General features: G+C 45.7%; 1 protein-coding gene across 1 annotated transcript in view; it reads left to right on the top strand.

Annotated features, from left to right (window-relative positions):
* LOC107109148 (DNA-directed RNA polymerase III subunit RPC1-like) overlaps nt 1-10,954 on the top strand; it is a gene marked incomplete at its 5' end in the record, with an annotated part of 30,785 nt that overhangs the window by 5,585 nt on the left and 14,246 nt on the right. The window contains 4 exons of the mRNA XM_015409722.1: nt 1,864-1,946; nt 4,265-4,435; nt 5,930-6,023; nt 7,385-7,477. Coding sequence (XP_015265208.1) covers nt 1,864-1,946; nt 4,265-4,435; nt 5,930-6,023; nt 7,385-7,477 — 441 coding nt within the window. The remainder of the gene's footprint in view (nt 1-1,863; nt 1,947-4,264; nt 4,436-5,929; nt 6,024-7,384; nt 7,478-10,954) is intronic.

Raw genomic sequence — 10,954 nt, 5'->3', positions numbered from 1 at the left:
CAGATCCTCTTGCATGCAGAGTTATGATATCTGACAGACTTATCTGTTTTTCAGTCGGGGGGGGGGGTGAGCTGCCACAAGCTCAAGTACTTGTGTGTGTACTCCAACAAGGTTACTTTTAAAGGTTTCTCCTTTCTCCAGAAAGCAAAATCAGCGTCGTGATTTATCTAGGACAGGTACCAGAAGACAAGGGGTAATAAATAGGGGGGGGACTGGATTATATGTATGTCATACTACTCTGTAGCTTTGGATTTCGCAGTCTGCCCCACAAACCCCCCCCCCAAAAAAAGATGCCCATACTTTGTCATCAAGGAAATGTTCTTTGACTTGGTGTAGGCAGCCTTGTCTTAGTTTTGTGTGAAGAGACAGGCTTTCAAAGAATTTGAGGATTTTGAGCTGGAAGGTCAGAAATTAAGGGAAGGAACTAGGAAGGGGGAGGAGGGGACAAGCAGCCAGGGAAAGTCGAGTGAGTCTGTGCAGAGTCCTGAAGGTACCGAAAGAGCAGCGCTGACCTGGATGGCCCAGTCGAGCCCAATCTCCTCTAGCCCTATCTTGGAAGCCAAACAGGGCTGGCCCTGGTCAGGATCTGGGTGGGAGACCACCCGGGAAGTCCAGGGTCCCCACGCTGAGGCAGCTGAGGGCAAGCCACCTCTAAACGTCTCTCGCCTTGAAAACCCCAAGGAGTCACCATACGTTGGCCGTGGCTTGATGGCGAAAAGCCCCCAGAACAACCCCTGAAGGTTTACTCGATCTTCACTAGATCTCTTCTGTGTTATGAGGTCCATCAGTGGCTATTATTCAGAACCTAAAAAGGTTAGTCAAGGATAGAAGAGGACCAACTCTAAAAATCTAATTATGAAACATACAAAAATATACATGTATTTATTCAACACAAAATAACAAATAAGGTCCCATTCATACCTCATATACAAATATAAAAACATACAAAGGCTAATGAAATAGACCTAACGCGTTTCGGCCTTTACAGGCCTTCCTGAGAGGTCTAATACAAATAGAACATGCTGGCTGATATGTAAAAATATATACAATCATACATATACAAAATATGAAGTAAAGACCAGAAAACAATTGCTGTAAAAATAAAAGAAATAGAAGATTAGACACATATACTACTAACAAATACATTATAAATATATTACCAAACAAAAACCCATTGACTTACTTCCAAAGTTTAACCACTGGGCAAAGAAAAGAAATACAAAAATACCAATGAAGCCTCCAGTGCGATCACATGTCCAGTAGTACTTCTCTAGAAACAATAAAAGTGTATGAGTCAATGCATTAAACAACTAATAACCGAAAATAAACAAAGAAAAATGAAAATAGTCACCTCTGGTCAACTATATATTCTCCTGAGATTGTACAGCCAAATGTTCCCAATAAAATGTTCCTTAGATTAAAAGCAGTGTTGATTAAAAAGGTGTTGGGCCTATATATAGTAGATTCAAGATTATACATTAGCCACAAGGTCCATCAGTGCAGAGTTATTAGCCACAAGGTATAGATAGGAACTCTCGGTCTGGGGCAAGGGATGCTCTGTATTCTTGGTGCTTGGGCGGGGGGGGGGGGGCAACAGTGGGAGGGCTTCTAGTGTCCTGGCCCCACTGGTGGACCTCCTGAGGGCACCTGGTATTTTTGGCCACTGTGTGACACAGAGTGTGGGACTGGATGGGCCATTGGCCTGATCCAGCATTGGCTTCTCTTGTGTTCTCATGAGTCACGTTCAGCCTTACGTTGGCCAGGATCTAAGCAGAAGTGAGACTTCTGTGATGACAAACTTCAGTTCTAGATCTGCTCTGCTGAATGCCTGTCCCTGACCCTTCTGATTGTGTATTGGTTTAGCCACGTGTCTTGTACCAACTGGACCGGATTACTCCAACCCAGCTGGAGAAGTTTCTGGAGACCTGTCGAGAGAAGTACATGAGGTACGGAACTCTTCTTGCGTGTCGGCTTTTGTTCTTTTCTTACCCTCCCCCAGTGGGAACCACCTTCTGGGAAGTAGGGAGTTAAATTGATTGGCCAGATATGAATATAAGGCAGGAAGCAAAGGAAGATGTCTCCCCTTCCGGAAAGGGGTGCGAGGGTCTGAACATAAATGGCCTTTGATTCAAGGCCTTCCCACAGTCTCCTTTTCCTTGCTTGTGCGTTCCTGTCCCTGGGCTGTTTTTTTCCCCTGTTTCACGTATGTTTTGCTCTCTCTAGTAGTCCATTCGATATCAGCATATCTCTCCACAGATTTAAACTGCAGGGTTTTATGCCAGCCATAAAGCGATCAAAAAAAGGGGGGGGGAGGCCAGTGTACAGTACAAGAAGCAAAACAAGAAACACCACTGACTGAAAATAAACAAGTATATAATAATCATATAAGCATAACATCAAGTATAATGTAAATCATTTGGCCAAGGTGCAGTAATGAAACATATAAGAAGCAGCACCATCTATAGTCTTTCCATGTGTCTTGCTCCAGCACAGAAGCAAATATCAATTATCAAAGTCCAAATTGAAGTATATATCATCATTGAAGTGTATATCATCGACGCGTAATCCGGATTCCTGATGCCACGTTTCGAATAATTCTTATTCAAGCATTGCTGTAATGGGACTAAATGCAAATTCAAAACATATACGAGTGAGAATACATACAAGATATAAATATATAATGAATTAGGAGCTGCACCTTCCACACTTTCACAGATAAGGACACCCCGGTAATGTTCATTTCAAAGTTTATTGCCCAAGCCACACCTCCAGTTACTCCGTGTTGCCAAGTTCCAGGTGGATCTCCACCTGATCTCCAGATTACAGAGATCCCTGGAGAAAATTGCACCTTTGGAGGGTAGACTCCATGTCATCGCATCATGCTGAGCTCCCTCTGCAAATTCCAACCTCCCCAACCCCCCCCCACAAATCTTCAGCAATTTCCCAACCCAGAGGTCATTTGCTTTCTCTCTATTTTACCGCTTGATGTCAGATGGTTGATAGGTTTTATTAGAGGGCAAAAGAACAGTCACTACTGATCGGGGTGATTATCTAGGAGGCGCTTGTTGGGTTTAACGGCAAAGGAGCAGAGGATGTTTTTTAAATTTTTTATTTAAAGTTATCGACCACCTTCCCCGGTGAAACCACGCTCAGGGTGCTGTACAATACAGTCGTATAAAACGTCAATAAAATAAATTAAAATTTACGTAAGGCAATAAAAACGTCATAATCTGATTAATTGCTTACTGAGGGTGCTAAGATCCTAAAAAAAAAAATACTGGTGCCACTATCCCATGGGAAGCGGGAGTGCCAAGACTGAACCGTCGGTGTCCTCGACCAAACGCCTGGCGGAACATCTCTGCCCTGCAGAACTGTAAAATGCCCCGCAGGGCATGGATGTTATTCCACAGAGAGTTCCGCCAGGTTGGAACCAGGGCAGAGAAGGCCCTGGCTCTGGTCGAGGACAGCCGGACGTCTCTCAGGCCGGGGACCACCAATAAGTTTTTTTCGAGCGTAAATGCTCTTCTCCAGCTTCGAGATCTGTGTTGTCTCGTCTCCCACGGAAAAGACAACCATGCTAGGAAAAGCTGAAGACCACAAGAATAAAGGAAGACCCACGGCTATTTTTGGGCAGGAACGGTGTTCCGGCTGGCTCCCAAGTTGGCCACGCCCAGCAGGAACTCATTAGCATAATAGGCCACACCCCACAGCAGACACTCATTAGGATTGGCTACATTAGGGGTGTGTGGCCTAACGTGCAAAGGAGTTCCTGCAACAACAAAAAAGGCCCTGGGTTTTGACAACAAACAAGGTAAACAGAATAAGAAGCGAAAGGTGGGTGTGGCTGGATGACCACACTTCTGGTAACATGGGGGTGCGGCCTAATATGCTAATGAGCTGTGCTGTCATGAGTGTGGCCTAATATGCTAATGAGTTTCTGCTGTTGGGTATGGCCTATTATGCTAATGAGTTCCTGCTGGGCTTTTTCTACAAAAAGAGCCCTGGGAAGACCGAATGTGAGACGGGCGGACCCGCTCAAGAAGCCTGGTCCCTCAGGTTGCAAGAAGTGAGGAAGACTGTTAAGGATAGGACATTTTGGAGGTCATAGGTCACATGCCACTTGGCCGCACTTCCCGCACACACACACACACAGAATGCCCAACTGACCTTTTTTGTTTAATCCAGGTCTGAACCGTGAGCTGTCTGAGCTCGCAGCTGTGAAAAGCTTCCTGAATCTAAAAGTGTTCTCGCCTCTTCCTCCCAGGGCACAGATGGAGCCTGGCTCTGCCGTGGGAGCTCTGTGCGCCCAGAGCATCGGCGAGCCTGGCACACAAATGACACTGAAGACCTTCCATTTTGCTGGCGTCGCCTCCATGAACATCACGCTGGGGGTGCCGAGGATCAAAGAGATCATCAACGCCTCCAAAGCAATCAGGTATTCTTCACCAGGTTTGGGGATCTGCCTCATCAGACCCGTGGCCAGGATTCTGTGGCTTGTGGGGCAGATTTTTCTCTCCTGGTGGGGCTGAAGTTCTCCGGGCAGAAAGAAAAGCCATTTCACCAATAGAAAGCTGTTCCCAGGAGAGATCTCTAAATTGCAAGCAGTCAACTACTTTAAATGACAGTTCTCAGCTGCTGCAAGTTAATCACTTCTGCCAGCTGAAGAAACAGTTCTGAGAACAAGCCGGCAGGTGGGGGTGATGACTTCTCTAGTCAAGAGAGCTAACACTTAGGCAGGAAAACTCTCTTAGAGGAGACCAGTTTCTTGACACAGAGTTTGAAGGGGTCCTAGAGGGCCCCTACTCCAACCCCCTTGCTCAGTGCGGGAATTAGTCAGCTACAGCGTCCCACTCTGCTTAAAAGAGCACACGCCTTTTAAAAAATGTTTCAAAATGACTAGGAAAAGCATTTACAGAAGAAATGCTACCACGCTGGCACAGGAGCCTACGCCTGGGTTGCATTGAAGGGTGGCCGCTGCACCCCTACACTGAACTTTGAGATTCCCCTCACGGTAGGCCGAATGGCCCCATACCTATCTGATATACAAGCACCACAACAGCGCAGAGCTTTTTCACTAGCAAGATTCAATGCACTACCATCAGCAGTCTTGCATGGGAGATACAATAATATAGCATATACGGCTAGACTTTGCCATTGTAACTCTGGATGCATCGAGACAGTTTCACATATCTGTTTGCACTTGTCAATTTTATGTAGATGTACATTTTAGATATTGAAACTCCATTTTAGCCAATGTGACGGACCTTCCTGATGCTTTAAAAGTGCGCCGTCTTCTGAATGACTCTGCTACTGAAATATCAGTGACGGTAGCCATGTTTTTACAATTGGCTATAAAGCTACGTCAGGAAAAACTATCAAAATGAGCAACACTTTGTAACAAATTGTTTTATGTAACATTATGCAACATTATGTAGTTTGCAAAATACTTGGTTTTATATGTATGGTTTTATATGTATATTTTCTTACCTCTTTTAAGGTTTTATGCCAATAAAGGCTAACTGACTGAAAATGAGATTTTCGGAGTATAAAGTTCCAGAAGCTTCTATCCCGAAAATCTTGTTTGTCTCTATAAAGTGCTACTGGACTCAAATCCAGCTGTGTAAAACCAGATATGCCATACTTGTGTCCAGTGTTCCCTCTAAGCATTGGAGTCTTGTGAGCAAAAATTCTACTTTGTGAGCTACTGGCATTAAAGTTGTGAGCGAGCGATTTGGCTACTGGATAAATCAGTTTGCTCTGGAGCCCTCCCTTCCTGAGCGAAGGCAAAAATGTGTGAGCTGGAGACTAAAAAACTGTGAGCTAGCTCACACTAACTCAGCTTAGAGGGAACACTGCTTGTTGTGGCTACATGTAGAGAGGCTAAACTGGGAAGGCTTTTCTGACCCCGGATTTTGCTGCTTGTGCACAGCACTCCCATTATCACTGCGCACCTCGACACGGACGGCGATCCGGACTTTGCCCGTTTGGTGAAAGGGCGAATTGAGAAGACTCTGTTGGGAGAGGTAGGCTGTCCCCGCTCCCCCGCGTCACTCTCACCTTTTCTCTCTGTCGATGCCACGTTGCACACGTACCGAAAAGATGACTGTCAGACTTTTATCCCTGAAAAGAGCAAGAGCCCAGTTGCATCTTCTTTTTTTTTTAAATTTGGAGCCGAGGAATGTAATTATTAGACCTCTCTTGCATAATGTTCAGGGTCTCCCGGAAGAACAGACAGTAGTGTACCTCTTGTCGGATAGAAATCACAATATCGCCCTGCAGGTAGCTAAGTATTTGCTAGCTGCAATAAGGATCAGAAGAACATAAGAAGCCAATGTTGGATCCGGCCAGTGGCCCGTCTAGTCCAACACTCTGTGTCACACAGTGGCCAAAAAGACCAGGGGCCATCAGGAGGTCCAGCAGTGGGGCCAGGACACTAGAAGCCCTCCCACTGTTGCCCCCCCCAAGCACCAAGAATACAGAGCATCCCTTGCCCCAAACCGAGAGTTCATATAAAAACATAAGAGAAGCCAATGTTGGATCAGCCCAGTGGCCCATCCAGTCCAACACTCTGTCACACAGTGGCCAAAAATACCAGGTGCCATCAGGAGGTCCAGCAGTGAGGCCAGAACACTAGCAGCCCTCCCACTGTTGCCTCCCCCAAGCACCAAGAATACAGAGCATCACTTGCCCCAGCCTTAGAGTTCCTACCTATACCTTCTGGCTAATAGCCACTGATGGACCTCTGCTCCATATGTTTATCTAATTCCCTCTTGAAGCTGTCCATGCTTGTAGCCTCCTGTGGCAGTGAATTCCATGGGTTAATCACTCTTTGGGTGAAGAAGGACTTCCTTTTATCTGTTCTAACCCGACGGCTCAGCTATTTCATGGAGTGCCCATGAGTTCTTGTATTGTGAGAAAGGGGGAAAAGTACCTCTTTCTCTACCTGCTCTAGAAAGTTTTTATTTCTCAACGTGCTCTAGAAAAGTACTTCTTTCTCAGCCTGGTCCATGGACAGTTAATGTATGCTTTTGGATAATTTTATCTTAATTTTTATGTCACTCTTTTTAAAAGTAATTTCACTTTGCTGAATGTAAAATCTTTTTAAAATGTCCGCTTGGTTCTGGTGAGACAAACCCCTAATAAAGTTAATGAATGAATGAATCTTAAAGACTAACAAAATTTGCGGCGGGGAGTGAGCTTTTGTGAGTCACTGCTCACTTCTTCAAGTATCCAAAGCAGTGAGTCGTGACTCATGAAAGTTCCTCCCCTGCTGCAAATTTTGTTAGTCTTTAAGGTGCCGCTGGACTCTTGCTCTTTTCTTCTGCTAGAGACAGACTAACATGGCTACTCATTTAAAACTTTTGTCCCTGTTTTTTACCTGCAGATTTCTGAGTACATTGAAGAGGTTTTCCTTCCCGACGACTGCTTTATTCTGGTCAAGCTGTCCTTGGAGCGGATTAGGCTGCTAAGACTGGAAGTGAGTTTGTTCGTCTGCCGTCCATCTGGTTTTGCCAATGGCAGTAAGGTTAAATGAACATCACCACAAATAGTATTTCTGACATTGTTCAATGTATGTATGGATCTACATGTGCTGTCAAATGAGACGGGTCAAATCTGAGGAGACCTTCTCAAAGGCAAGTGGAAGGTCTGTCGTTCCGTGATTTCTTCCCCATCGCCTCCACCAAAAGTGCTTGAGGCAGCTTATAGTTGAAAACAATATAAATAGTAATTGTGTTAATTTGAATTTTCCTTCCCTTTCCTTTCAAGCGCCTCTGATCAATAGATATTGAGCAGTGACTAAAAGAGTACAACTTTAGTTTTTAAAGAGAAATACGATAGACGGGAATCTAGCAACCAATAAGGTTATATTCGGATCCCTCTCTAGCATTCGACAGGGAATAAACATCCCTGTCAAAATTACTGAATGATAAAAATGATAAAATAGGTAAAATCCATCAGTCCCTAAAAACAATATAAAAGGAGGATTCCAGTATTTTATTGTCAAACTCTTCATAGCTTGCCATAGTTATTGGGGGGAGGGAAATTCCTAGGGGGGGGGTGTATTTGTGTGTGTGTGTGAGAGAGAGAGTGTGTGTAGCACCATTGTAGTGGCTATCGTAACACTTTCCAAGATCAGCCTCTCCACAGAGATGACCTTGAAGCAAACTCTGTGCTAGCCTCACTGTCTTAGATAACGGGACTGGGAACTTGGCGTAGATGCCAGCACCTTAGGCGGGATGGCGGAATGAGATGATTGGATGAGGGGGAGACCCTCATTTGAATTGTCTATATCTGTAGAGGATACCGCCAAAAACCTCAGTTCTGACATGGTACTATTCTAGCCTGGATCATGCTGATATCTCAATAAACAAATAACTGCCAAAGAGAGTGGTGTTGGGAGTCTCTTGACCAGGACTCTGACATTTATGAGATGAAATATCAGTTTCCCCCTGGCTACCAGGACAAAAGAGGATCTGAATATCGAATATTACAAAACCTTCCACACAATACTTCAGAGGGGTTAGCGTTAAGATGAGCTGCATTTTTTGCATTTTTAAAACATCCCCGTAATCAACAGAGATGAAACTGCAGAGCGGTCGGGTTAGAACAGATAAAAGGAAGTACTTCTTCACCCAAAGAGTGATTAACACATGGAATTCACTGCCACAGGAAGTGGTGGGTGCTACAAGCATGGACGGCTTCAAAAGGGAATTAGATAAGCATATGGAGCAGAGGTCCATCAGTGGCTATTAGCCACAAGGTATAGCTAGGGGTTCTGGGGCAAGTGATGCTCTGTCTTCTTGGTGCTTGGGGGGGGGTCAACAGTGGGAGGGCTTCTAATGTCCTGGCCCCACTGCTGGACCTCCTGATGGCACTGGTATTTCTGGCCACTGTGTGACACAGAGTGTTGGACTGGATGGGCCTTTGGCCTGATCCAACATTGGCGTCTCTTATGTTCTTATGTTCTTATGAGAGCCTGGATAAACAAGTACACCTTCAGCCGGCTCTGGAAACTTTGCATCCTCAACACCAACCCAATGTCTGTGGGGAGGGTGTTCCATACTCAAGGTAAAGGTTCCCTTGCTCGAAAGCCAGTCGAGTCCGACTCTAGGGTTGCGGTGCTCATCTCCGTTTCAAAGCCGAAGAGCCAGCGCTGTCCGAAGACGTTTCCAAGGCGCACGGAATGCTGTTACCTTCCCACCGAAGCGGTACCTATTTATCTACTTGCAGTGTCTTGCTTTCGAACTGCTAGGTTGGCAGGAGCTGGAACAAGAGACGGGAGCTCACTCTGTCATGCGGCACCCGGGTCTCGAACTGCTGAACTACTGACCTTCCACAGCCTGTAGTTCAGCGTCTTAACCACTTGAGCCACCACAGTTCCTATACTCAAGGTGTCACCACAGAAAAGTCCCTGCCTTGCGTGTCCACCTGCCTTATTTCAGAGCGGGGTGACGTACTGAGTAGGTTTTCAGGGGAGAACCATAGTAATTGGGGATGTTCACTTGGGAGCTGGTGGTCCTTGAAACACCCTGGTCCCAGGTCACATGGGCCTTCAGCGGTGCAATCCTTTCTGAGTCTATCGAAGTTGTCATTATTTCGTGGAGAGCCTCCAGGACGCTTCTTACTTGGGGGAGCGTTCCAAACTGACACCCCCACCCCACCACCTCCTTCAGCGTAGAGTGCAAATACAGTCCTGAATTTATTTTTAATGTCTTTTTATTTGTCTGTTTCTGAAAATCATATATTATCTATTGTAACATCATTATGTAAATTATAATTGTGGGACACAGTAGTCCGTTTGAAAATCAGCAAACGTGCCTTCATTTCTAACTGACAAGCAGTGTTCCCTCTAAGCTGAGTTAGTGTGAGCCAGCTCACAGTTTTTTGGCCTCCGGTTCACACATTTTTGTCTCAGCTCAGGAAGGAGGGCTCCAGAGCAAGCTAATTCATGCAGTAGCCAAATTGATCGCTCAAAACTTTAATGCCAGCAGCTCACAAAGTAGAATTTTTGCTCACAGGACTCCACAGCTTAGAGGGAGCATTGCTGACAAGCCGCGCTATTTTATTGCGTTAGGCGTCCACCAAACTTAAATATCAAATTAAAGGGTGCCGACTTTCTCCTTCGTACTTTACGTTTCCAAAACCGTCACAGCACAGTTAATTTTAACATTTGCAGAGTGTCATGAAATTTTAGCAGCCACGTTTCCAAATTGGGAGGTCCGGCTCTTCCAATGCCTAGCAAAAATACTTTCTTGCCACTGTCAATAAATTTTAGCAACAGTTCCCTATGAGCAGCTGGAACCATTTTGATGCAATTAAGTTAAAAAAACCCCTTCCAGCTTCATTGGAAGAATATTGTTGAAAATACCGTGAATAGCTTTATGAGTTGTTTTCCAAAAACTGGCACTCTGCGACTTCCCTCACCGCAGTCCCGAATTCGACCACCTCATTCTACAGACTATGTAGAACAGGGGTCCTCATTGTGGACCCCGTGGGCACCATGGTGCCCAGCAACACCTTTCCTGGTGCCCTCCCCAAGTGTTTTAAGGAAGTGGGCAGGGCAGGTGGGGGTTTTGCCCAGCAAGGCTCTTGATCGGCCCATTGGAGATTTGATCGGCTGTGCGGATATTGACAAGCGTTGCTTTGGCGGCAGCTGCCACCACCGCACAAGGGTCTTCACCGTGGGACTGAAGGTAAGCTGGGGCAGCCGTTTTGCGGTGGCTTCATCTCCTGCAGCAGCCTTTCTGTGGCTGCTCTCACCACGCTATGTTAAAAGTCCAAAAGGTGCCCGCAGGCAATGCTCCCTCTAAGCTGCGGAGTCTTGTGAGCAAAAATTCTACTTTGTGAATGAGCCAGAGGCTAAAAGACTGTGAGCTAGCTCACACTGACTCAGCTTAGAGGGAACACTGGTCAGGACCAATGCTCCCTCTGAGCGGTGGAGTCTTGTGAGCAA

The sequence above is a fragment of the Gekko japonicus genome, unplaced genomic scaffold (assembly GCF_001447785.1).
Source record: "Gekko japonicus isolate JY-2015 unplaced genomic scaffold, Gekko_japonicus_V1.1 scaffold3665, whole genome shotgun sequence".
Lineage (NCBI taxonomy): Eukaryota > Metazoa > Chordata > Lepidosauria > Squamata > Gekkonidae > Gekko > Gekko japonicus.
This window is presented reverse-complemented; position numbering and strand designations above follow the sequence as displayed.